The sequence below is a fragment of the Mauremys reevesii genome, linkage group 5 (assembly GCF_016161935.1).
Source record: "Mauremys reevesii isolate NIE-2019 linkage group 5, ASM1616193v1, whole genome shotgun sequence".
NCBI lineage: Eukaryota > Metazoa > Chordata > Testudines > Geoemydidae > Mauremys > Mauremys reevesii.
In genome coordinates, this window is record NC_052627.1 from 44584827 (window position 1) to 44612687 (window position 27861).

General features: G+C 40.7%; 1 protein-coding gene across 7 annotated transcripts in view; it reads left to right on the plus strand.

The window, feature by feature from the left end:
- The window catches only part of INTU (inturned planar cell polarity protein), a 98098-nt gene that overhangs the window by 21298 nt on the left and 48939 nt on the right, over positions 1 to 27861 (plus strand). For all 7 annotated transcript variants that reach the window (XM_039540575.1, XM_039540576.1, XM_039540574.1 and 4 more), the window contains exons 3-5: positions 7014 to 7099; positions 18600 to 18803; positions 25292 to 25410. In XM_039540575.1, coding sequence (XP_039396509.1) covers positions 7014 to 7099; positions 18600 to 18803; positions 25292 to 25410 — 409 coding nt within the window. The remainder of the gene's footprint in view (positions 1 to 7013; positions 7100 to 18599; positions 18804 to 25291; positions 25411 to 27861) is intronic.

Genomic DNA, 27861 nt, shown 5'->3' on the forward strand with positions numbered 1-27861 from the left:
TGTCAAGTTTTATGTGTAATATTTTAAAAATAAATATACAATCCTAAAACGACACCAGTCCATGGGTATGGACAGTTATTGAAAGAGATTGGGCTATACCAGTGGATAATACCAGACATGGAATCTGCCTAACTTTCACTAGTTGTCAAACAGTAACCATTGCATAAAGACAGGTGACTCAGAGGCACATACCTGCAAGGCAGCTATCTGTGTCTGTCAATGGAACTAACACACAGGCCTGGTCTACACTATGTGTTTAAACCGATTTTAGGAGCGTTAAACCGATTTAACGCCGCACCCGTCCACACTAAGAAGCCCTTTATATCAATATAAAGGATTCTTTAAACCGGTTTCTGTACTGCTCCCCAACGAGAGGAGTAGCGCTAATATCGGTATTACCATAGCGGATTAGGGTTAGTGTGGCCACAAATTGACAGTATTGGCCTCTGGGTGGTATCCCACAGTGCACCACTGTGACCGCTCTGGACAGCAATCAGAACTCGGATGCAGTGGCCAGGTAGACAGGAAAAGCCCCGCGAACTTTTGAATATCATTTCCTGCTTGCCCAGCATGAAGCTCCGATCAGTCCCAAATCCAAAAAAAGCTCCAGCATGGACCGTACAGATGTGATCGCTGTATGGGCAGACAAATCTGTTCTATCAGAGCTCCGTTACAGAAGATGAAATTCCAAAGCATTTTTAAAAAATCTCCAGACAGAGGCCAAAGCAGGGACTCAGCATACTGCTCCGTGACAAGCGTAACAGAAAGCCAAAGAATCAAATGGACGCTCAGGGAGGGAGGGAGGGGGGACTGAGGACTCAAGCTATCCCACAGTTCCTGCAGTCTCTGAAAATTATTTGCATTCTTGGCTGAGCTCCCAGTGCCTGTAGGGTCAAACATATTGTCCGGGGTGGTTCAGGGCATAGCTCGTCAATTTACCCCCCTCACCCACCCCCAGAAGGAAAAGGGGAAAAAAATTGTCTCTTGACTCTTAAATGTCACCCTATGTCTACTGAATGCTGCTGGTAGACGCAATGCTGCAGCAGTGAACTGCAACATCCTCGCCCCCCCCTCCTTGGTGGCTGATGGTGCAATATGACTGCTATCCATCGTCATCATCAACCTGGTGGCAGATGGTGCAGTACAGAAGGACTGGTATCCGTCCTCATCATCAGCCCATGAGTGCTCCTGGCTGGCCTCCCGGTCATTCCCAGTAGATGGTACAGAACGGCTGGTAACCGTCTTCATCATAGCAACAGGGGGCTGAGCTCCATCAGCCCCTGCCCTTCACGTGTAAAGAAAAGATTCTGTCCTGTCTGGACTATCATAGCAGCTGGAGGCTGCCTTCCCCTCATTTTATCTCACTAACAAGTCACTGTTTCTTATTCCTGCATTCTTTATTGCTTCATCACACAAATGGGGGGACACTGCAACGGTAGCCCAGGAAGGCTGGGGGAGGAGGGAAGCAACAGGTGGGGTTGTTGCAGGGGCACCCCTTGTGAATGGCATGCAGCTCATCGTTTCTGCGGGATTTGACACGGAGCGGCTGTGCTCTCTGGTTCTCTGATACACTGGTTCTCTAGTACACTTGCCCCATATTCTAGGCAGGACTGATTCTATTTTTGGATACCATAAAGGAGGGATTGACTCAGGGAGTCATTCCCATTTTTGTCTTTTGCGCCCCTGATCGACCTCAGCCAGGGGCACCCATGACAGCAGCAGACAGTACAGTACAGAAGGACTGGTAACTGTCATCTCATTGCTAATTTACAATGGAAGCAGATGGTACAGAATGGCTGATAACCATCTCTGCTATCATGCAAAAGCAAATGAATGCTGCTGTGTAGCGCTGCTGAATCGCCTCTGTCAGCAGCATCTAGTACACATATGGTGACAGTGACAAAAGGCAAAACAGGCTCCATGGTTGCCATGCTATGGCGTCTGCCAGGGCAATCAAGGGAAAAAGGGCGCAAAATGATTGTCTGCCGTTGCTTTCCCAGAGGAAGGAGTGACTGACAACATTTACCCAGAACCACCCGCGACAATGATTTTTGCCCCATCAGGCACTGGGATCTCACCCCAGAATTCCAAGGGGCGAGGGAGACTGCGGGAACTATGGGATAGCTACAGAATAGCTACCCACAGTGCAACGCTCCAGAAATCGATGCTAGCCTCGGACCGTGGACACACACCACCGAATTAATGTGCTTAGTGTGGCCGCGTGCACTCGACTTTACACAATCTGTTTTACTAAACCGGTTTATTTAAAATCGGAATAATCCCGTAGTGTAGACGTACCCACAGCTAGGATTCCTGTCAATAAAAGAGTTCCTTTGAGAGCTCCAAAGTACTTTAAGGGATCTGTTTGGTTTTTTTGTTCCCAAGAGAGATTGTACTCAGTGAAAGGGTTATGTAAACTAGAAAAAAGTTAGAAGCCAGAGCTAGCGATATGTTATTTGCATAAGCATTGCCATGTCTCTATTTTCATTATAGAGTCTGAGTTGCAGCTTATGTTTGAGCCTCCTCTTGAAACATAGCAGCATTACTTTGGGATAAAAGTTCCCTCTAATTTATGTAGCAATTAGTTGATCTGTCATCAGTGGAATGTGTAGGGTTTTTTTTGAAAGGCGTATGGGAATATTAACCCTTAAAAGTATTTTTTCCTAGTGACTTAGTGGAATTAGAGAAGGTGGTGAATGTCAAGATTTCATGTAAAGGTTATCTATTTCCTCTCCCATCAAGGTGCTGAAGTAGATCACTCTCCATGTTTAAGGTGACATACACTTTCCATTTCAACCAGAACATGATATTCACTTATCTGTGGCCTGAACCCTAGTTAGTAAGGATAAGGGCACTGAGGCCTAGATCCTCAAAGGTATTTAGGCTCCTAACTTCCCCTGATTTTTTCAATGGAAATTAAATACCTTTTTGAGGCTCTGGGCCTGAAGATGTATCTTTTCAGAGGGCAGACATTTTCAGAATGTTAGACTGACTTGTGCTTTGGAACATAGGAAGGTGGTCCCATTTATACATGGATGAAGGAAGGTATGAAAGTAATGTAGCTTAATGCCAAAAGTCCCAAGAGTTTTAAAAAAAAAATACTGTCTGAGTAATAGCTTTCATCTTTGACTAAGAGGTAACTTCATTAGAGATTTGCAAAGAAGCCATCTCCGTTCTATATACAGTACTACTAATACAGGTAGTGGGGAAGGTACTGTGCATCAGGTGCCAACTGGACCTTAAACTTATCCTAGGGATTTATGTACTGCTTTTCAAAATCTCACGCATCTGAACTGGTGAAACAGATTTAAATACATTTACCTGATTATTTTTTCCTTTAGTTCCTATGTTATCAGTCCAGCAGAACTGTTCTATTAGGCTTTTTTTTCTTCTCCCCCAATGATTATTATTTTCCTTTACTGGATTAACGTTCTCTACACACTTGGTTGCTCCTATTCTTTCCATATAGCCTCAGAGGATCACTCTGATAAATGTAGCTTTTCTCAACTATACCATGAGTGACCTATAAAAAATAAGGCATTTTTGAAAAATGGGAAACACCTGTAGGATTGCTTGGAGTCTCTGAAAAGCTGATTTATTTATAGTGTATGCTTACATTTTTATAAATTTAATAGAATAAATATTTACTGCAAGAATGGAAGTTTTTAAATACATGAACTGGTAGGCATCAAATGATAAAACACTTTGAGTACATACAGCGTAAATACTGCTTTTAAAAGGCAGTTGAAAATTTTCCGCTTCAGGAAATTGAAACATCACATGGGAAGTATGAAAGTCTTCCTTTTACTTAAAAATATTAAGGTGTTTACGTTCCCACTAAAATGTGTGCAGCTGGTTTGAACTTGGCAGAGGATTAAACTATTACTGTTGTGCAGACAGTGGTCTAAAAATTTTGAATTCCCTAGTAAACAAATTTGTTTTATTAAGCAATGCCAGTAATCTGGAACAACTTTTTATATTTCTTCTAGTGCCTGTAAAATTCAGGGGTTCTCAAACTTTTGTACTGGTAACCCCGTTCACACAGCAAGCCTCTTGAGTGCGACTCCCTCTCCCCCCCATTATAAATTAAAAACACGTTTTTATATATTTAACACCATTATAAATGCTGGAGGCGAAGTGGGGCTTGGGGGGGTGGAGGCTGACAGCTCATGACCCCCACCTCCCCTGCAATAACCTCGCGACCCCCTGAGGGGTCACGACCCCCAGTTTGAGCATCCCTTCTAAATGATAGTCTTAAACAACCTGTACTAAAGTATTGCATAGTATGGCACTTCGCTAATTCTATTCTATCAACTATGTTCATACATAAAAAAATTCTTGATAACATAACCTCTTAACATACAATGTTTGTGATCTGTCTGTATTATCATAGTGTGGACACCACATACGGAATCAGGAACCCATGATTCCTGTTGCGCTGGTATGGATTCCCCTTGGTTGCTTTGGGCAAGCCATTTAACTCTGCCTCAGTTTCCTCATCCTTAAAAGAGGGGTAATATCTACAATACCTATGGGGCTGATGAGGACATCTTATGTATTTTTAAAATATTCAAAATGTGAAATAAATGTAATTACTTCTGCCCCTAGAAACTGTTGGGTGGGTTTTATGGAACTGCTGAATACCCACAGGTTCCATTGACTTCAGGGGCAGCTGCAAGTACTGAACACCTCTGGAAAATTAAGCTGTGATTGGCTAAAGTCCAATTCTGCATACCAGAGCCCAATAGTGCACAGCTGGTATAATCACTAAATCTCATAAAAGAAAAGTCCATATGTGCTTCACGTTAAATGGGTAGGTGAGATGAACCTATAGAGTTAGAAGGGGACAAAACTAAGAGACCATATGTTGCAGCCTGAATGTGTGGGAGAGATTTTTTTGTTCATTGGGAAGAAGTGATGCTCATGCCAAGGCCTAAACAAGCCAAAGCCTTTCCTGTGGTGTAAATCAGAAAAAATACAAACTGGAGAGAGAATGGTAGAGAGATCTACCATTATTTGAAAGGAAAGGTTTTCTACGGGATGTTATCCTAAGGAAACCCATGATATTTTGCTATTATAATAAGGGATTTTATCAGTGCTGTTGTTTGTAACACACTTCCTTTTTGGGGGGTATTAATAATTAGACAGGACTGTGCTTCAAAATCTAATGTCAGGTGTTACCAAGAAAGTTTCAGGTCCCTGTTCTATTGCATAAAGACAATCTTTTATATAATCTTCAGTCCCTTTCTGTTTTATTTTCAATTACTTTAAATAAACATCTAGCCAAAAATGATAAAAGATACGCTTAAGCCTGCCACTGACAAAGGGGAAGGGTTTCAATCAGATTCCAAGATCTTTCAACCACTGAACTGAAGGTAGAAATACCCGACCACTGTGAGTACATTCACAATCCTCTCCAAATTTATTCCACTTCCTACCAAAATTATTTCAGCCTTCTTTGGACTGATATGAACCCAGCATTATGGGAGAACTGCTATCTCTGTTAACCCAGATTCTGCTCTCTTATTAGCTATGTGGAAAGGAGAAGTAAAGTTGAATATCATTAGTATCTTGAGGAGTTGCCTAGCTCAAAACATCTCACAATCTCCCTAGACAGTTTGCATGTGCCCTTAATAGGAGGGTTGTGAAGACTGAACCCTATTAGAGACCGAGGAAGCTCTTGAGATGAAAATTTGCCCAGCTCCTCCCAAAAAATAAAGAATGCAGCTACTCTAGAGAATCAGAGTTTGTTTACTGATAAAGAGCCTCAAAAGTAGACGTTGTCACTATCATTGACATTGATTTACTCTTTTCTTCTCAATAAAATAAATACAAGGGAAAATTAAAGACAGAACAAAAATTGAGAATGCTAATGAGAAGATTTGACCTATTAAGCATGAGCTTATCTGCCTCAAATGTGCTCAGAAGAAAATGCTTACTTTTAAAACTGGCTGATTTGTAAACCAGTTCCTCTTCTCTGTAAAGAAGATCTAATTACCTCTTGCTAGGCAACTTACTGTCTCAAAGACCATTCTGATCAATAATAGACATGCTCTCTCCATTGACTTTGGCTTGGCAGCAGTTCATTTTTGCAGGTGGTTTGTGTGAACTTTTTTGAGATAGTCTTTGTATATCATAAAGGTCTACACAAGTCACAAGTAAATTTCTGTTGCTTTTCAACTTGATTATTAAGTGCAGAATTTAGGAGTTTCAACTCACTCCCACAAGAAATAAGAATGGCCATGCAACTAATCACTTTGAAAATTAAATGAGAAACTCATTTTTTCATCTTAGCTTGCCTTCATTTTCTATAGACAGAAAGCATAGACAACCATGCAAGTGACAACTAATTGAGCTATTTTTCCTGTCTGTAGAAAGAAAGTGTTATCAAAGCTGTAGCCTGAAAAATTCAAACTGAAAAGAAAGCACAGATTTTTAAGGGAGGATAATTAGCCAGTGGAACAGCATGTAGAGGATTCCCCATCACTTGAAGGCTTTAAATAGAGAAGCTAATTTTAAATCAAGCATATCTTGCCCAAAGAGATCTATTTCAGCCACAAATTATAGGGTTCAGTGCTGGAATTACTCGTTGCAGTTCAGTAGCCTCTATTATAGAAGTGGTCAGACAAAGGACTAAATCTGCAAAGAGAATTAGGTGTTGCAATGCCTAACTTTTAGAGGTCATGCCACCCCGTGCAATCCACAGCCCCAAGTTACATGCTTACACTTTGTTGTCTTTGAAAAGTGACATCAATATGCAGTAAAAAGAACAGGAGTACTTGTGGCACCTTAGCGACTAACAAGTTAAAGGCTTAGAGGGTCAGGCTATTAATCTTTGGATTTTCTCTTGTGTAAATGATGTATTTAAGAGGAGCCTACTTATATTTAAGGAAAATCATCTGAGTGTACTGCATGATATTTTAAATTTGAAGAGAACCTACTGTTGAATTTTGTATGGTGTTTGCATACACCCTGTATTTATTTGTTCCTTTTTTGTTTGTTTTTATCTCCAGGAGATGCCCTTGTTGCTGTAAATGATGTTGATGTGAATGCTGAGAATATAGAAAGGGTTTTGTCTTGCATTCCGGGCCCTATGCAGGTATTGTACTTTTGATAGAAATGTATACTGTGTTTTTGATATATTTACCACTGCCCAATAAATATTACCTGTATGCAAAGAGCCAAGTTATAGTTGCTGTGAAAATTGCAGCTTTGAACACTACGATCTGTGTAAATAGAGGATAATATATGAAATGTTGTGGTGTCTTGATCATACTGGCTAGATGCGATGGGGAAGGTTGAATGTCTGGTCTGTAGATGTTAGGTCTGAGGCAAAATAGCACTGTCTTGCTAATAATAATGGACAAGTACACTGTTGGTCAGAAGTGGTGGGTGAATAATGGGAAGTTTGTTAGTTTGTAATCCACATTTGGGATATATATGATGAAGAGTGAGTGCAAGAGGATTTTTCAATTATAGGCTGTCTTGGCAAGATGCTCTTTATTGTGGTAATGGGAATCATGTACATATCTAGATAGATAATTTAAAATAATTGTTGTCAATATAAATGATGGCCACAAAGTCACATCCAGGGAAAAACAACTTGCCTGTTAACCATAAGAGCATTTAGATGGTACGCTGTTGAGATCTCTGCTAAACCAAATTGAGATCTTGGACTCCCAGAAGGCACACATGACAAATCCAACAACTTTTTGTTTAAAATATATATTAAAGATATTAATCCTGATTGAGATGGAGGATTTCATCCTTTTCCCACATACCTGCTCTTCTAGCTGAACAAGGATCCTGGAGTCAAGATAACAAGTTTATAGATTCTGGCACTGGGAAAACAGCAAGTAGACTTTTTGACCTCTGACATACAGCCTCTATGCTGCCTGCAGTGGAGATATATAGACATAACAGTTCAATTATATCTTTCCCAATCTGGGTCTGTTTTCCTCTAGTAAGCGGATACATTCTGCTTCCACTGAAAAAAGAGTTCGTAACGAACGATATGAAAGCATCTTCCTTTACTCAGTGAAGTTAAGGTTTGAGTAGAATAAAAATTACTGTATCTGTAAATAGTTAGACAAGATTGAGGCAGTGAGAGCTCTGGAAAACCTCTCAGACTTTGCTGATATTCCTTTCCTGAACCAATGTTATTTATTATGTGTCTGTTACATTTCTGTAGTTTGCTTACATACTGTAATGTTACATATGTGGTCTATTATGGTTTATTTCTATTCCCTTATGGCGCTCTGTTCTGCTGCTGGAAAATCTCTATAAACATTGGATTCCATGTGCTCTGTATCTCTATTTTTAAATCAGTGGTTAAGTGAGTGGCTTCATACAGACTTGGGGCCAGTTTCTGGAGTGTGACTGACCAGCACATTTAGGAATGGTAAAAAGGTGGCTTAAAGTTCACATATGCATTTCCATGATCCCAGTGCCATCCCCTTTGTACTGAATTAGAGTTTTCCAAGGATTACTTAAATTTATGTTCTCTGCAGATGCCCCCTCAGGGGCTGAAACTACAACTAAGGACCAGCATGATTTAGGGACACCCTAGCCATGCCTCTTTTCCCTATTATACCAGCAACAGGGAGAGAAGGTGGCATGAGAGCCCGTATATCAGCTCTGTCATCGGGGATTACCTTCGTTCTGGGTAATCTTCCTTGGGCTCCTTATGCTAGTTTTAGGCCCGACTATGTTGGAGGTGTGGTACAAAGCACAGATAATCTGGCCTTATGTTTGAGGCTAAGGATATGTCTACACTAGATTTCCAGAAAACCTTTGACAAGGTCCCTCACCAAAGGCTCTTATGTAAATTAAGTTGTCATGGGATAAGAGGGAAGATCCTTTCATGGATTGAGAACTGGTTAAAAGACAAGGAACAAAGGGTAGGAATAAATGGTAAATTTTCAGAATGGAGAGGGGTAACTAGTGGTGTTCCCCAAGGGTCAGTCCTAGGACCAATCCTATTCAACTTATTCATAAATGATCTGGATAAGGGCATAAACAGTGAGGTGACAAAGTTTGCAGATGATACTAAATTGCTCAAGATAGTTAAGACCAAAGCAGACTGTGAAGAACTTCAAAAAGGTTTCACAAAACTAAGCGATTGGGCAACAAAATGGCAAATGAAATTTAATGTGGATAAATGTAAAGTAATGCACATTGGGGAAAAAATAACCCTAATTTAGCTACAACTAATCAGGAAAGAGATATTGGAGTCATCGTGGATAGTTCTCTGAAGATGTCCATGCAGTGTGCAGCGGCAGTCAAAAAAGCAAACAGGATGTTAGGAATCATTAAAAAAGGGATAGAGAATAAGACAGAGAATACCTTATTGCCCTTATATAAATCCATGGTACACCCACATCTTGAATACTGGGTACAGATGTGGTCTCCTCGTCTCAAAAAAGATATACCGGCATTAGAAAAGGTTCAGAAAAGGGCAACTAAAATTATTAGAGGTTTGGAACGGGTCTCATATGAGGAGAGATTAAAGAGACGAGGACTTTTCAGCTTGGAAAAGAGGAGACTAAGGGGGGATATGATAGAGGTCTATAAAATCATGAGTGGTGTGGAGAAAGTGAATAAGGAAAAGTTATTTACTAGTTCCCATAATATAAGAACTAGGGGCCACCAAATGAAATTTAATGGGCAGCAGGTTTAAAACAAATAAAAGGAAATTCTTCACACAGCACAGTCAACCTGTGGAACTCCTTGCCTGAGGCGGTTGTGAAGGCTAGGACTATAACAGGGTTTAAAAGAGAACTAGATAAATTCCTGGATGTTCTGTCCATTAATGGCTATTAGCCAGGATGGGTAAGGAATGGTGTCCCTAGCCTCTGTTTGTCAGAGGGTGGAGATGGATGGCAGGAGAGAGATCACTTGATCATTACCTGTTAGGTTCACTCCCTCTGGGGCACCTGGCATTGGCCACTGTTGGCAGACAGGGTATTGGGCTGGATGGGACCTTTGGTCTGACCCAGTATGGCCATTCTTATGTTCTTATGTACACTGCAAAACAAAAAACCATGGCAGAGAGTCTCAGAGCGTAGGGCTACAGATTTGGGCTTGTGGGGCTCACACTGCAGCATTAAAATTAGCCATATAGATTTCTGGCTCAGGCTGGAGCTCAGGCTCTGAAGCGCACTAGGGTTGCCAGGCGTCTGGTTTTTGACTGGAGCACCTGGTCGAAAAGGGACCCTGGCGGCTTCGGTCAGCACTGCTGACCGAGATGCTAAAAGTCCAGATGGTGCGCAGCAGGGCTAAGGCAGGCTCCCTACCTGTCCTGGTTCCACGCAGTTCCCGGAAGCAGCTGGCATGTCTGGGTCCTAGACACAGGAGCGGCCATGGGGACTCCATATGCCCCCGTGCTGAGTACTGGTTCCACAGCTCCCATTGTTTGGGAACCGCAGCCAATGGGAGCTGTGGGGGTGGCACCTGCAGGTGTGGGCAACATGCAGATCCCCCTGGCCGCCCCTTTGCCTACGAGCCGGACATGCCGGTCACTTCTGGGAGCCGCCTGAGGTAAGTGTCCCCCAAAGCCTGCAGCCCTCACCACCTCCCACACCCCAACACCTGCCCCATGTCGGAACCCTGTCCTGCAAAGTAACTCCCTCCTGGAGCCCGCAGCCCGCACATCTCCCACACCCCAAACCCCTCATCTGACCCCACCTCAGAGCCCACACCCTCAGCCAGAGCCCACACTCCCTCCTGCACCCCAATCCCTGCCACAGCCCTGAGCCCCCTTCTGCATTCTGAACCCCTTGTCCCCAGCCCGGAGCCCGCTCCTGCACCTTGAACCCCTCATCCACAGCCACAGCCGGAGCCCTCACCCCCTCCCACACCCCAACTCCCTGCCCTATCCCAGTGAAAGTGAGGGAGAGTGGGGGAAAGCAAGTGATGGAGGGAGGGGAGAAGGCGTGCGAATGAGGCGGAGCCTTGGAGAAGGGGCGGAGTAGGGTGGGGCCTCAGGGAAGAGGTGGGGAAGGGGATGGGGCAAGGGTGTTCAGTTTTGTGCAATTAGAAAGTTGGCCTAGCTGCGTCCTAGGCTTCAGAGCCCCAGCACCAGCTTGAGCTGGAATATGTACATGGCTGTTTTTAGCTCTGTAGCACAAGCCCAAGTCTGTAGACCCAGTTTTGTTTGTTTGTTTTTTGCAAGGTAGACATACCTTCAGAAGCTTTTATCCACAGCTAACAAAATTTTGCTGTAGTCTCACAGCTTTCAGAGTAGGCACTTAAAAATAAGAGGGGGATGAACTTGGTGATTGTACACTGAGCAACTTTTTAAAAGGAAACCGTTTACAGAATTGTGGTAGTAACTTTTCTTCAGGAAGCTGAACCAGTTTCTTGTACTTAGAATGTAATATTGTGGTGAAGTGCTGTTGTCACACTGCAGTTTGCATTTCCCTTTTAATGTTGTACACTGGATGCATTGATCTGTATTTATTTGTTTTTATAAATCTTTCTCACAACAATATTGCAAGGCTTATTTTTTTCATTTTAAGGTTAATTTTTTAACGTTAACATTAGTGTTTATTTTCAAATTGTAAACTATAATTCTTGTCTTACACACTATAGCTAGTTAGGGTTTACAGCAGTGAATAGCACCCTAGTTACATGTGCACACTGTAATTCTCTAATGTGTGATGAAGCCCCCATGCTGTTTTGACAAAGATAGGCTTCCCCAAAACAAGCAGTATGCATTACTTCTGAGACTGTTGAAACTGACCATATTTCTAGGAGCCGCCGAGCAGATTCAAACGTATATACTATTAAAACAATTATTTAATCTTAGAAATTGTTAATTTTCATGCTACCCATGTTCCAGATAATTAAATATTTCAAGTTACTTTGTTAAATCTACCTCACCAGGGACATTGTACAGATTTATAATGAGAGATGGAAATTAAAAACTAAACTTCTTTCTCATCACAGTATGTCCCAGTGTGTGTACACTATTCTTAATGCTGATCAAATAGTTCAAGATTTAATCCAATTCCTACAGATAAACATTTCCTATAAAATAAACTTGTCTAGTGTATTGGGAACCTGACTGTTTTCTTCTAATGGTATACAAAAATAAGTAATAATAGTGAAGATATGTATACCATTCAGAAGGTGAACAGCAACTAGAATTTTTTATTTCTAGGTCATTACACTCAGATGACCACACTGCCATTTACAGCAAAGTTGGTGCTAGTGTTTGTAGGTTGTACATCTGCAGTTGCATAAGTCTAAGTGCTAGTGTGTCAGTTTAGGAAGGTTTCCAAGATATTTGACACCATGGAGCTTGACTAAACTAGTGAAGTTGTGGTAAAGTATTGGCAGAACTCCACTGTAGAAGAATCCTGTCGCATCCTGCCTTTGACAAAATAGGTAGTTGCTGTAGCTACTATTGTTTACTGAATGAAAAGCAGACAATGTTGCTTAATTAATTGTATCCTTGTTAAATTAGAGCATATATATTGTTGCTTAAACATCCCATGTAAACTTTTTTATAGTAGTTAATGTTAATGCAGCCTTAACATTTCCATTGTCAGTAAATCTGTCAAGCAGATAGTGATTGCTTGAAATGTATAACTGTTTCTCATGCTGGCTTTCCAAAACCTTTTATTAAAGTGCAATTATTTCCCAGTAACTGAACCAGCTTAAGTCAAGCCAGAAGAGTGATTACCTAAATAGACTGTTGGAGAATTTTAATATATAGTTCTGTTTTTTTGCAATTGAAAACATTCTGTTCATGCTGCAGCAGAAATAAGTTTTGTTGCTTGCAAGCTTTAGTAAAAAAGATTGCGTGTTCACAAACTGAGTGGTTAGTGTATTATCATTCGCTATGCATTGCAAAAGACATTGGATATAAGACGGTTGCAGCTGCATAAGACAAACTGTAATGTTCTAAATCAGTTATTTCCATAAGTTGTCACAGCTCTTTTGTGAGTATACATAACTTATACATAACTTTTTGCTATCTGCCTTTTCAGAAAAAAAATCTCTAACTTCTCTTAGCCCCAGTGAATGTGAATATAGTTTATCTTGCCCATGAGCAGTACTTCTAGGATTGTGTTTATCTTACACAAATATCAATTTTGGATAGATAACGCCCAGTTTATCATATTTGTAAATTATGCCCACCCAGCACCACAAACAGTTGCTACATCAGACTGTATTTTTTTTCAAGGCAAGGACCACATCTACCTAGCACAATCATGCCCTGATTCTGAGACGTTTGGGTACTACCACAATGCAAATAATACAATAGATAGGTAGATACAGAAGTAAATAAAAAATGAAACAAAATATCCTTATTTTAACAAACCAGATTTTCACTGAATATCTGAAGGTTTTACAGCAGTCTTTGAACATGATCTAGAGACTACAGAGTACCCCAGCCTCAGAAAGATCTGAGAGAATCCTGAATATTTACACTGTTAGTTTCATACAGGACCTACATTTTAACTCGCTGTAACCAAACCAGCTGCTACTTAATTTGACACAGATCACTGCTACTGTTGACCCACTTCTGCTTAGCTTTGCTCATAAGAATATTGATGAGTCTGAACCCAAGATTTCTTTTCTTTTACCACTGTTTAGAAAAGAAAACCAGACCCTATATTAGAACAGGCTTAAGTAAATACAGTGATTTACTTAATTTAATTCAGCTTGGCTGACTGTGTTTCTTTATGTCCCATGAAATTATTGCAAGACACACAGGCTCTACCATACCCTAGTCATAAGGGTATCAAGAAGAAGAAAATCTCTGACTTTCTCCAGGATCTATTTTAACCAAATACTTTGAAAACATTCAGTTAAATGAATGTAACTGACATTTCTGGATTGTCTTTCAGCCAAAGATCCCAAAGCACTTGGCAAACTTTACAGAATATATATATGGACTTTGGGCTTCCTTCACCCTGATTTATGTTAAGTGGGGGAAGTAAGGAAAAGTGTTGTTCTTTTTTATTAAATGAGTGACCATTAAAATGACCTTTTTTTTTTAAATGGATGATTCCATGAGCTGCCTGTAACCCACAGCACTGATGTTGTAGTCCCACATGTTCCAGGTCTGCTTTTGGATTACCTCTGTCCTTAAAGCCCAGAGTTGGGAGCAGCTAAACTTCTAGTCTGCTCCCCATTCCCAGATGACAGGATGATAGGGAAGCGAATGATTGAAGGTAAAAGGGGCAATTGTAGATGACAAAAGGTGGTTCTAGACATGGGAAGAAAGTCACTTCCAGCTTGTGTAGAGGATGGCCAGTTTGAAGTTGTGCTTGTGGAGGTAAGGGTCAACCAGTCATTTCACCACTTCTAGAGATCATGTCATGTATCACTGAAAAGTAACCACTTCTAAGGTAAAGGTGGCAGCTTTCCTCCACTCAGGAGAAAGTTAAGACTATTTTTAAATATTTGAAATGACAGAGAAATCTTAAGTAGACAGAATGTCAGAATTTAGCCATGACCCTGAGGCTTACAGCCATGTTCTCACAAAAGAATACAACACACCTGTGTACACCAGCAGTGAATTTGTCCCTGTAACTGGTATATAGAATTGATGATGCAGAATTTTGGATGCATGGTACTACCAGCAGCTTAGAGTACTGTATATATAAATGATTTCAAAGTAAGTGATTATCACCATATGTAGATATTACATACAAATAAACTATGTGGGAAAAGTGTTGTTTAGGTTGTAAAGTCAAGGCCAGAATGCAGGTTGCCTGTGCAACTTTAATGTGGTTCCCCCTGTGCATTTTGATAAAGGCTGTAATTGATCACATACTATTTTTCCACAGGACTCTTGCCTCATTCAGTGCACAGGATGAATGATGCTCACTGAATGAGATGGATGAATTCATATTTCCTAAGTCTTAGGAATCCTAAGTTCAGTTCTGGAGTGGAGTGGTGCTGTAGTGATTTTGAATCCTTCTCTCCCTGCCCCCTTTGCTCCCATTAACCTGCTCTGTCTGGATTGCGTTCCTATCCTTGTTTCTGCACCTCACCCCTCTGCATTTGAGTTAGAGGTCTTCATCCTCCTCCTCCATGCTGCTTGGATGCCAGCAGCAGGAGCACTGAGAGCACAAAAAAAGATTGTCTCCCTCAATTCCGCTGCCCAGCTCCACAGCAGCCCCTGGGAGCTAGGTGGAGCAATTATAGGGAACATTCTACTCAATGCCTGTATCCTTGGGGTGGTGCATGCTCAGTACAGATGGAATCTTTGGAGAATATTGCCAGCGTCTATTAAACTTCTACTTTGTGCAAATTGTGATTTTCAGAGTCTTATAACTTGGCTAAATTTGGATGACTTTTCATGAGGAAAGCAAAAGGCATAGTCAATGCTCCAACAGAATAGAGATTCTAGAGTTTCTCAATGAAATGGTTGTATGAATTTTTAAAGTGGGCAAAACAACATATTTTTCCCTAACTGCATTCTTGTAAATCACTGAACCATTTTAGTTGGAACTTTCCAAAAATGTTCAGTCGAAGGCAGACACCTGGCATGGAAAATTTCAGCCTGAATAGTTAGTTTGGCAAGTTATAAGCTACTGAAAACAGGGTTTGAAAACAGGGTTTTATAACAGGGAGGTGCCAGGCAACTTTAAATAGGCGACACTGCCATCTCTGCACATAATAAAAGCCATCTTTTTGGATATTTGGCTTTCTTGGTATTTAGATTATCCTTTTCTTAATATGATTTCCTGTCAGCTGTGTCGTCTTTAACCAGAAACTCTCCTGAAGCTGGAAAAGGGAATGCCCAAGAGTGGAAGATACAAGATTGTCTTAGAGGATTTTCCCCTTTCCCATATGGAAGGATGGGGAGATCATGCACAACCACCAACTCTGTGGCATCATTTTGTCCTGTCTCCAGACTCCATGTTGTTTTTGTATTACTTGTAGCATCTAGGAGCCCCAGTCATGAATGAGGGCCCCATTGTGCTAGATGCTGAACAAAAAAATTGTCCATGCCCCCAAAGAATGTACATTCCATGTATGATAAGAGATGAGAGGTAGATACAGGCAAATGGGGGAGTCTAAAGAAACAATGAGAGCCTGATAGACTGTGGTCACAGCACATCAGCTGCATCTCTGTTATCAAGTTTTTTGTAGACCTCACAGCAAAAGGGAGTTTTAAATGGGAGATTTGAAGAAAGACAATGAGGTGGTTTTGTGGATGTTTATGAGGCGCTCACATGTATGAGGGGCAGCAAAGGAGAAATCGCAATGTTATTTGAAAATATACCAAATGATTGATGGAGGCTGGCATCGCTGGCAGAGTGGAGGTGCGAGTCAATATCTCAGTGTTTGAGAGAGGATAGGAAGGGTGGGAGTATCCCTTGGCTTGGAAAATAGAAGAACTGAAGGAGGAGAGAACATATATGTTGTGAAGGTTGTCAGCATGGGCACAGGTTTTCCACCAGACACACTTAGCAGGAGTGAAGGAAGCAGGTATTGGGGGTGAGCCAGAGCTGTGGGTGGCAGTGACAGAATAGAGGTGCAAAAGAGGTAAAGGTGAAGGATAGTTAAGCATGGAGAAGATCAACAATGATATCAATAGGAGAAAGGGAAGAGACATAGAGAACAGAAGAGAAGTCATCACCATTCCTGTACTAGAAGTCACTGAAGGGTCTGTGAGAGGGAGGGGGCAGATGAGTGATGCTGAAAGAGACCAGATGATGCTCAGAGAGGGGGAACTCAGTGATGGATCAGAGTTGAAAGCAGTGCTTGATGAAGATCATCTCAAGTGAATGTCCATTTGGTGAGTGGATGAGTTGAACCAAGGCTGTAGGTCAAATGAGGAGGTAAGGGTGAGAAGATGGGTGGCTAAAGGGTGTGTGGATCATCAAAATGGAAGTTTGAAGCCACTGAAGATATCGATGGGAGAGTGTGATGAGAGGAAGAGGGAGAGCCATGAGTTGAAATCAGAGAGAAAGGAAGAGTGATGGGGAGGAGCTGGGTGAGTAGGAAATGACACCAACATGGAGGGGGAGAGGGCAGAAGAGTTGAATGCAGTGCTGCTTAAAAGAGGAGAAAGGGCAAGGGGGAAGAGGTTGGAAGTGGCAGGAATGGGAGAGGAGAAGCTCAAGGCCATCAGTGGGAAGGGGAGATGGGGAAGTGGAGGGTCAGATGTCAAAATGGTTGCAGTACATGGTAGTCTTTTTGCTCTTTCTTGACAAGCATGAATATTGTATACTGTCCATATCGCTTGCTAGATTTTCTTTGAAATATTTTTTTTTCACACACACTACTTGCTTTTGTTCAGGCTTCTTAAGCTTAATTGCTATTGAGGAAGCATGACCATTTTTTTTTCTCACATCAGTTACCCTAGTTCACTGGACAGAATCAAGGTTCCAGTAAAGTCAGTGACAAAGCTCCCATTGGCTTTAAATGGAGACAGCATTTTAGCATGTAGAAGGTAAAACCTTTTATTTCCCCTTTCTGAGAGATACAATTTTAGGCTCAAACAAGAAATAAAAATTCCTTTGTTTTCCCGCTCCCGTATTTACTGTGTAGTTTTCATTAAAAGTAAGAATTTTATTAATTAATTTAATCATTTTTAAATTACTTTCATAAGCCTACTGTACATAAAATGCAGATTTAAAAACACATTTTGAAAAATGAAGAATCCAGTTCCAAACCAAATTTATACTTGTTTTTATGTTGTTTAAAATTCCAATGTATATACCCAAAGCTAAAAATTATACTTATTTTTAAAGAAAGTAATATAAAATAGTTGTCAGCTGTACGATTTTTTGTAAAATGGATTTAATCATTGTCTTTTTATAAATGATTGTCACACTTTGCTTGTTAGAAGAATTGGGACAGCAGGTAACACAACAAATGTTTGTGCTTGCTACTGATGGTATATAAGAGATAGTTGTTAATGTCCAATCATAAATCAGCACAGCACTTCTTTTCCTGCTTAATTTTTTAAAAAAATTGATATGGTAAGGAACAATGAAAATGTACTGGAAAGTTAGTTTGTGGTGAAGAATTCAATGGCCACTGAGTTCTAAAAATTTACTAAAAGGTTGGTGGTGGTTTGTGGTCCAACTTAAGTAGGTTACATTGCACTAATATACCTTTCTAAACTGATGAGTTTAAAATGTTAAGGAAATACTTCTGAAAAAGAACCTTAAGAACATGTAAATGTGTAAATAATGCCATTTTGAAACAAGTCTTATGTAATAATGTTTCAAAATGGTGGTGCTAGATTGTGTGTTCAAATAAATCCAGAACAGGAAGTGTGTTTTTCTGTTTTTAAAACCATAAAAAACAAGTATGAAAACATATCAAGCCACATGCCTAGTTCACATGGTTGATAAAACATGTAATAGCTGGCTTTGTCATTGGTAATACATGGTTATATAACATTGAATGTATAAGTGGCTTTCTTCAAACCACAGGGATTTTTCAATGCTTATGTCTTTTATATGTGTTTCAAAATTTCTTTGTAGAGAACTTTCTCTACCGTAAAAAGATAGAAGAAATTACAGCTCTTCTTAAAGGCAAAATATATTTTTATTTATTTGACATTGAACATGATTTTAAGTATAGCCCCATTTTTATAATATATTTAATTATTTTAATAGGTGAAACTTACATTTGAAACTTCAGTCTTTGAGCATGAAGGAACATCTCAGCAAAGGTATAAACAGGCACAGTCCGCTATGAACAATCTCGTCAAGCTTCTGTGGAGAGAAGATAATATGGACCTTCAGCTGGCTATCCAAGGCATGCCTCATATTGTTATGTACCTCACGCTTAAACTGGACTCTGAAACATCTAAGGATGAGGTATGTGATCAACCAAATGAAGCAAAAGACAGGCAGGATTCAATTTAAATCAATAGATGTCAGTAAATGTTGATTTCAGGTGACACACCTGCAAGGGTGTAGTGTCACCAGCCCTGTAGCAGTGCAGAAAGCCCTCTGCAACCGTGGTGTCAAGGAGTGAATGAGTGAGGTGGGCTGTGACAGTGGAACCACAGAGGGCGCAGCCATAGAGACACAGATTCTGGATCCATGTGGGTGCTGGGAAGGCTGCAGTTCTGGTGGGGTAGAGCAGAAGACTCCTAGCCAGGCCTGCGAGGAGGAGGAGGACAAGTTCCCAGTTGCAGGGGAGGCCACCCCACTGCTGAATGGGTCTGTCCTGTGCAGGAACTGTTCAGTAACAAGGTGGCCTCCCCAAGTGCTGGCTCTTCCTCCTCCTTGCAGCTCTGGCTAGGGGTCTCTGCTTTGCTGAGAGAGCCCCCTGCACACCCACTCTCAGTGCTGTCCTAACCTCTACCGTACCTCAGCTTAATTTCCTGCAACTAAAAATTAAAATAGTTTAAAAAATAAAAAGTTAAAAATTGCAAAAAATTAAAAATCAGATTCTGCTGAGTCTAATTATAATATCAATTGTTGTGACTTTAAATAAAGGTACCTCATGTTTACTAATCCTTTTCTAAGTGATTCCATCTTATGGTCAAAGTGTCTGCAAAGTTATTATGTCTATTATAGAAATCAGGCCTGAAATTCCAGGAAAAAGTTAGGAGTCCAGCTTACAATCTTTAATTGAATTTTGAAGCACTGCTGAAGGTCCCTCGATAAAGTACATTACCATAGGTCCTTAGAAATAAAGTGAGAAGGAATATCTTCAGGTTTTTACAATTAGCTACCACATTCTTATCCTGCTGCTTTTGAACATTGCTTTATAAATGTAAAGCACTATACAAGTACAAAGCATCCTAACTCATCAGAATTTTTTTTATGAGAGAAGCTGGTAGAAAACCCTATATATAAGTTGCTTATCACTTTCCATTATAAAGGATTCATGGGACCTTTTCTTTGAGAAACATTAACATTTTCATTGTTTGTAGCAGGCCATTGATATTAGGCACGAACAACACCCTCATGCTCCAGAAACGCCCTTTCTTTGTCCTATGAAATTCCATTCAGTTTTTGCTGAGATATAAACTGTTGAGAATTGCTATTTCCTTTCTCTTACTTATGTTTGTCAGGAAAATGTTTTCAGAGTGCAAGTACAACATGAACACATGAACATTCTGAGGTTGGGTTCATTCCGTTGACAAAGCAGAAGCAGTACACACTGTACGAGAAATGACTGGGAATTATCAGAACAGCTGTGGCAGGTAGGGAGAGAGAGAAGCCCAGCCCAGCTCAACTATCTCTGCCCTTGACCCAACATGACCAGGGCTGCTTTAGGAGCATCACATGGGGCAGCAACCAGGCTCCCTACCCTAAATTGCCCCTGGACTCAGCACTTGGTCCCAGGAGCCCATTTCCCCTCACTTTGGAGCACTATATAGAGCAGGAGCTTTCCAAACTCCCAGGGTAGCAGGTGAGAGGAAAAAGCTGGGCCAGGCTTTTTCCTCTCCTGCTGCTGACTAATCTCTAGTGGTCCATCCCTCTGCTGGGATAACATCTTTCTCCAGTTGCCAATTAATGCAATTTGTCCTTAGTTTAAGTGGCAGATGTCTTCACTGCAGTGATAATGGTTAGGGTTTAAACTCTTCTGAAAATGCATTATGGAGTGGAGAGTGTTACAGATGCACATAAAGGAATTTGTTTTTACCGTTTTCCTTTGTGAGGGAGAGGAGGGTAACCTAAGAAATTACTTTAACCCCTGTTCCTTCCCCTTCATTAAAAAAAAAAAAAACCTGTTTAGTTTGCAAAATCAAACTCTTGAAAGTAAGGATATGTCAGATTTACAACTACTTAATTCAGCCCCTTGTGTGTATGCCTTATGATACTGTGGCATGTTATTTTTTTTCTGCAGGACTCCTGCTTCAGTCAGTGTATAGGATGGACAGACAGGGGGGCAGAATTAACGCTACACAAGCAACTATAAATCTGGCATTTCCTAACTTTTCAAACCTAGTAATGTTCTTTAAAAACAAACACACTCTTACCCTTCCACCCCCCATTGGGATAAAGGCTACATTATAATACTGTAAGCCAGCAGTTCTCAAACTGTGGGTCAGGATCCCAAAGTGGGTCATGACCCCATTTTAATTGGGTCGCTAGGGCCAGCATTAGACTTGCTGGGACCCAGGGCTGAAGCTGAAGCCTGAGCTCCACCCCCAGCTGGGGCAATGGGTATCAGGATACAGCCCCCTCTCCTCCCACCAGGGATGGCAGGGCTTGGCCTGCGGCCCCATTTCTCCCCACCCACAGCGGCATGGCTCAAGCTCCAATGTGCTCCCCCCACCCAGGTCATGTAGTAACTTTGTCAGAAGGAGGTGCAATGACGTTCGAGGGCCCCTGCTGTAAGCTTTGCTTTTCAAGCCTCTCTCATATCATTTAGGAGACTACACTTTCATGATCAGAGGTGGCCATGGTACAAAGTAGTTTATACAAATATCTTTTATAAATCCTTCAGGGCCACTCTGGTTCACTTTCTGCTGTTTTTTGCAACCTAAGACTTCTCCCATTAATGTAGAGAAAATCTCAGAACATTTCTCACTTTGGTATTTTCCCACAATAAGAATGTATAAGGTATTCTCAACTGGCAATGGAATAAATATAAGAAGCTTAATCAAAGTTCACTTACAATCAGGGCCGGCTCCAGACCCCAGCGTGGCAAGCACATGCTTGGGGCAGCCCTTTCTCGGGGGGGCGGCAAGCTGGGTCGGCGGATCTGCCGCAGTGATGCCTGCGGGAGGTCCACCGGAGCCCCGGGACGACTGCGGAGGGGGCGCTGGTCCCGTGGCTCAGCTGGACGTCCCACAGGCATGACTGCGGCAACTCAAGCAGAGCCGCCGGACCTGCAAACCGTCTGCAGCTGCGGGAGGTCCAGCCGAGCCGCGCGACCAGCGGACCCTCCGCAGTCATGCCCGCGGGAGGTCTGCTGCTCCCGCGGCGCCTCCCGCGCATGACTGCTTGGGGCGGCCAAAAAGGTAGAGCTGCCCCTGCTTACAATATGTTGCGAATGATTAGTTTTTCTTTTTAAAATCTTATGCTGCAGCTCCTTGTCCCCATTCATCCAATATGGACTATATTGTAAAGCTAGAGACAGTTGTCTTATAAAGAAAGAGACAGCATTGTCCTGGTGAAACATATAAACTTAATATTACTAAAAGAGTGAAAAAATACAAGAATAACCAAGGCTTATCTGGTTTCAGAGCTACTAGTTTCCTTATTAGGAGGTAGTTAGATGTGGCACAGGTACAGTCCCTGCACTTGGGTATGCGAGGGCCACTCCCTCAGTACCTAGGGTGACCAGATGTCCCAATTTTATAGGGACAGTCCTGATATGTGGGGCTTTTTTTTATATGGGCTCCTATTACCCTCCACCCCGTCCCAATTTTTCACACTATCTGGTCATCCTATCGCTACCCCACATGGCACCCATTGTCCTATCCCTTCTCCACACTTTTCTGTGATACAGGACTGGAACATCATAAGGAGTAGTACACTACACCCTTGAAAAAGCGGTTGCAGCTGGCCTGCTCCCCCTACATTCCAGGGATAAATTCTTCTCTGAGCAACCCCAGAGGTGGTGCAATCTTAAACAGCCACTAATGCTGTCTTGTGCCTAAATGGCACAATTGAGCTCTTAAAAACATACATTTTACCAAAAGAACGCCATGCCTTTTGGAGAAAATTGTCCTTTAATGTTATCCTATTAACAGTGAATGAATAAGGATATGCTGTTCCAGATTCCAGAGTTTACAGTAGTTTGGATTAGAAATGAAGAAACGTATCTATCTGTCTTCTATAAGTGATCCTTTATTGGGCTTTTTATCTCTATCTTGTGGCTGATTTGGTGTGCAGATCACATCTTAGCCTCATTAGTAAATAATGGCAATTTATACTAGTTTCTCCCACTTATGAGCCCTGGGCACTCAAAAGCAGAATTAAAGAATCCTAATCCTCACAGAGCTCTGGCTGTTGTATCATAATGTAAAAGTCATCTGCCTATAAGGAAATTAGTCTTCCATGTAATCACAGATTCAGCTAGTAGGCTGGGTCTCAGTTGGGCTTTTTAGAACAAAGTAAATATTTCATTCCATTGTAACAGATTTCTGTACTTGGACAGTCTTCCAGTGATTTCATGTTTTAAGAGAATAATGTTATTCATGTCTTTTCTAAATGATTGATATCAGTATTGGAAGAATTTGTTTAGTTTCTATGTAAAGCAAGCATTACTGAGCAACTAATGAGACCCTGTTGGCTTTTACAAATACTTACCATATAAATTCTGCAGTAATAGTTCCTGTTTTAATAGCTTTTGAATGAATCTTGCAGCGCTCACAGTCTTCTTGTGTACAGCAAAGCAGCAGACTATTGTCTCCTTTCACTGCGGTGTAAGGACAACTTAAAACATCCTTTGTCAGTGTCCTGTGTTTGAAGGTTGTGGGAGGTTTTTAGCTGGTCCTCTCTATTTTGACAGGAGTCCTTTCAGCCATCTTTCCTGGTGCCAAGACTGTTCTGATTAAAGCAAACTGTTTCTTTGCAGTTCATTACATGAGAAGTGAGGATAATGGAAATAGAAGAGGTGGGATTTACTGACAAAAGAATATTTCCAAGCAATATTTTAGTGTTCTGTTCAGAAAATATTGTATTATTTTAAGATTAACTACTTTGTCATTTATTAATTCAATTGGCCTTGGCCTTTGCACCATTTAGACAAAATGACACTTTTCAACTTGCTTGGAAGACAACTGATCTGCTTGTGTGGTGATAGATACTAAACCTTACTAACTCATAAATATATAGATGGTGCTGCTGGGATCTTTTGTTATGTTTGTCTTTTCTTTCCCTGGGAAAGTGTATAGTTATTTCTCAAATGAACAGTGTAAAGGTCCCTGTTCATTGGGAAAGAAAAGATTTTTTTTTTCTAACCCATTGCAATGCTGTAATTAGAAAAGGCTTTTTTTCTTGATGAGAGGTCGATGCAGAAAATCCTTGTTGCAAACAAGGTATTTAAAAATAGAGCTAATTAAATTGAATGAGAGTGGCAGAGCTTGCCAATTCTCTCAATAGCGAGACTTGAAATTCTTTTAATCTGATTGAAAAGAAAATTTCCCAACAAAATTTTGGCACAGTCACTGTTGCTTTTATTTGTTAAGAAAGATAATTTCATTTTTAATAGTATCTCCTGGCCTCTCTATCTTGGGTAGACTTGATATTTGAATTAGATTATTTCCAGGCCATCTAATAAAGATTGAAAACACTGTATAGGATTTCAGTATCTCTATAGGTATCAGTTATTAGCTCTGTACATTTTCATGGGTGACAAACTACACCAAGTATGTGGGCATTATTACCCTTTCGTTTATTATTCCCACACAAAAGTGCTTTAGTTAAAGGTTTCTGAAGTAATTAATATAACTGTTATGTAAAATAGGTAACGACAGCATTTCCCTTTAAGAACCTAGAAATTTAAAAGACTGGAAAGAATCAGGTAAAATCATTTACCTAAAGATTTATTACCCCTACAGTTACTGATTCTGCAATTTTTTGCCCTTAGGCAGACTTCTGTTCCTGTGCAACCACGTGTAAACAATTGCATGCTCGGCACCGTATTTGTTAATGACCTATGAATTTTGTCAGTATATGTACCTACTAATATCTTGCTTTATATGTAACTATATCATCAGTGATGTATGTGTAGAAAGGCTGTGTATTTATGTTGTAGTTTAGGGCCTGATCTTTAGGGGGGAGCTGTAAACCGACAACTCATAATTGAAAAATGAAGAAGGCTCTGGTTTTGTTAGTGTGAATAAATGCTCGCCGTTGTGAGTAAGGGGTTCACAGATTTCCATTTAAGAGCTAGATCACATGTTCAGCGTGCTGTACAAACATGAACAAATGTATATATTTTTGTATATATTTGCCCTCATAGTAAAGATTTACAAGTCTTTTTTTACAAACACACACACACACACACACACACACACACACGGTCGGCTCTACCATTTTTGCCGCCCCAAGCAAAAGAACTGCCGAAGCGCACACAAAAAAAAAAAAAAGCGCTCCGACTGTGCCGCCCGAAGAATGGATGGAATGCTGCCCCTTAGCATGTGCCGCCCCAGGCACATGCTTCCTATGCTGTTGCCTGGAGCTGACCTTGTGTATATATATGCACATGCTTAAGAACTTTGCAAATTTGTAGCAAGGTCTGGAAATCCCCCAACAAACCAGTGCTAGATAACATGCTGGGGAGGTGTCTGATAAAAGTTTTCAAGTCCAAAATAACTGATGTTGCGGATATACTTTTTTCCTTAGCAATCTTTTCCTTTGCTTAACTAACTGATAATTTGATATCCTGACAGCAAGAAATTCTTTACCAATACCCCATATCAGAAGCATCCCAAAAGCTGAAAAGTGTGAGAGGAATATTTCTCACTCTCTGTGATATGCTGGAAAATGTGACTGGAGCCCACATTATCAGGTAACAGTATTTTCAACTTAATACAAAACCTTTTTGTTTATTTTTTAACTTCCCTTTCTTTTTATTTATACTGAAGAAAATATCTGTACATCAGGCTTTGTTATTATGCCTAGTCAAAACAAAAATGAGTTTACCTTCTAATCTGTAATGTTTTATATGGTATAGCCTGCTTGAAGTTGATCTGCCTAATGTGGCTGTACTGTGAATGGTTATGTGTTATTGGGCTGTTTCTTTGCTTTAGGTCTCGGTGGCTAGAAATGTAGTATAATATGTAACGTATCACAGGATCTGATCTATGAACTCCCAGTCAACCTTGATCTAAATTCTTTAGCAAGATTCCTGGATTCTGTATCATTTTAGCAAGGTAGAATGGGCATTCTGTAGCAGCTTAATTTAAATTAAAAAACTAAGATTTTAACTCAGTTACATATGAAAATGAGTGATAGTCAGTACAGTAACTCCTATTTATTAACTTTGGTATTAAATTAATTTTATTTCATGAGTTTTTATTTTTGATTTGTCAACGATCTCAGCACGTAACTGCATCATCTTTAAAGGTGCAGCACAGAATCTCACCTGTTTTTTTTTAAGACTGTTTGCAGACTCAAAAAAATGAGATTGCAACAGTTTTAAACTTAGTTCACATTTCAAGTTCAAGATTTTCTTCTCAGCTATAAAATCTGGGGCATAATAGTTTTAAAAACTGAAAGCTTAAACCGTAGAACACATTTGCTTGGCAAATTCCACAGCCTTAGAATCTGAGAGTATGTCTACACTTAGAACTGGGGGTGTGATTCCTGGCTCACATAGACATACTCACACTAGCTCGCATAGCTAAAAATAGTAGTATAGTCATGGTAGCACAGGCCATGGCAAGCGGCAGCATGAGCTAGGTACCCTACGTACAAACCAGCCTGGACTCCTTGGGTACATACACAGGGTGGCTGGCCCATGCAAATGCTGCCAATGCTACTACCATGACTGCACTATTATTGTTATCGCACTACTTCAATGAGAGCTAGTGAAAGTATGTCTACATGAGCTGGGAATCACACCCCTACCTCCAAATGTAGATGTGGCCAGAGAATACATGGGACCCTGGTTATATGTAAGGTAGAGAGAAGTTAATAAAGCTGTATAAAAATGGGAAGAAGAAATCTTTGGGAATAGGAAGCCAGTGAAGGAAAAAGAGGAATAATGAGAATCAGCCATCTTCACAAACTAGAAGTAAGTTCCATTTTTAGTTCATGTTACTCCCTCTTGACCCCTGATTTATATATTCTGTGCCAGTCACATCAGTCCATAAGTGTCTAAGTATCAAGCCTGTCACAGTGAACTGGTTATAAGTGGTAATTGTCAATGACTGATGTTCCTGCTCTATAATGTGAATATATACTGGCTGGTACAATATAGTCATGTGTGCACAAAAAAGCATTTAGCACAAGAACTGCTGTTGTCAGCCATTTTCTAAGGAAGCATTGGAAAGTTTTACCAGCTATACGGTTATATAGTTATAGTCGTATAATCCCCAGTATGGACACTCTTATTCTGGTGTTATTGCCTTTTTCTAGTTCAAGTTAAATCGCTTCCAAAGCAACATAAGCTAAATTGAAAAAGGGCACTGTTGTACCAAAATAAAAGTATCTACATGGGGGAGGAGGGTTATGCTAGTGTAACTACATTTGTTGAAATTTACACTTGATGCAACACAGAAAAATCTTTCCTATGTAGATAAGACCTAAGTGTGATGGAAAGGCTATGGCCTTTTCCAGTTTATGCAACTCGTTATTACATCTTTTGAGTATCCTCTGCATATTCCCACTCCTGGGAAGCACTAGATGTTGGAACCGTCTCATAACAGTGCCCATTAGAGCACTGTTGCACTTACCTCTTTCCTCAGAGTTCCCAACATTATGAGGGCAAAGCTATTAAAGGGGGCGTGGGGCCCTCTGCCACCTTAGTTCCTTCCATCTGCTGCAGTACACGGATGTGAACCTCTCCGGATCCTTCTCTCAAAATAAATATTGAGTGCCTTAGTTTAACAAGTAATGTAGTTAGTATAGATAATTTTATTCTAATTATGCTATCTAATTGTTTAGGATTTGGTATGCTTAGCAGTTAAACTCATCTACCAGTTTCATAGGGAATCCAAAGAGAGCCAGTTTTAAGAGGTATGCATCATGTACAGTCGCCTTCCTGACATTGGATGTCCATGTCAGATGCTTGATGTACCTAAGTGAGGGTGTGACAGAGTTGGAGTAGCTTAGGGCTAGCTCATCACTCTTTGCACTTTGTAAGTGTCCCCGCATGGGCCAAACTGGAAGATAATTGATTAGGACTGGGTGATTAACCAGTTAACAAGGAGATTCAGCTCATCAGCTGCGGACTGTTAAATGGAAGATAGGAAGGGAGAAGGGAAGGCTGGAAGGAAAGGCCAAGAAACCTATGATT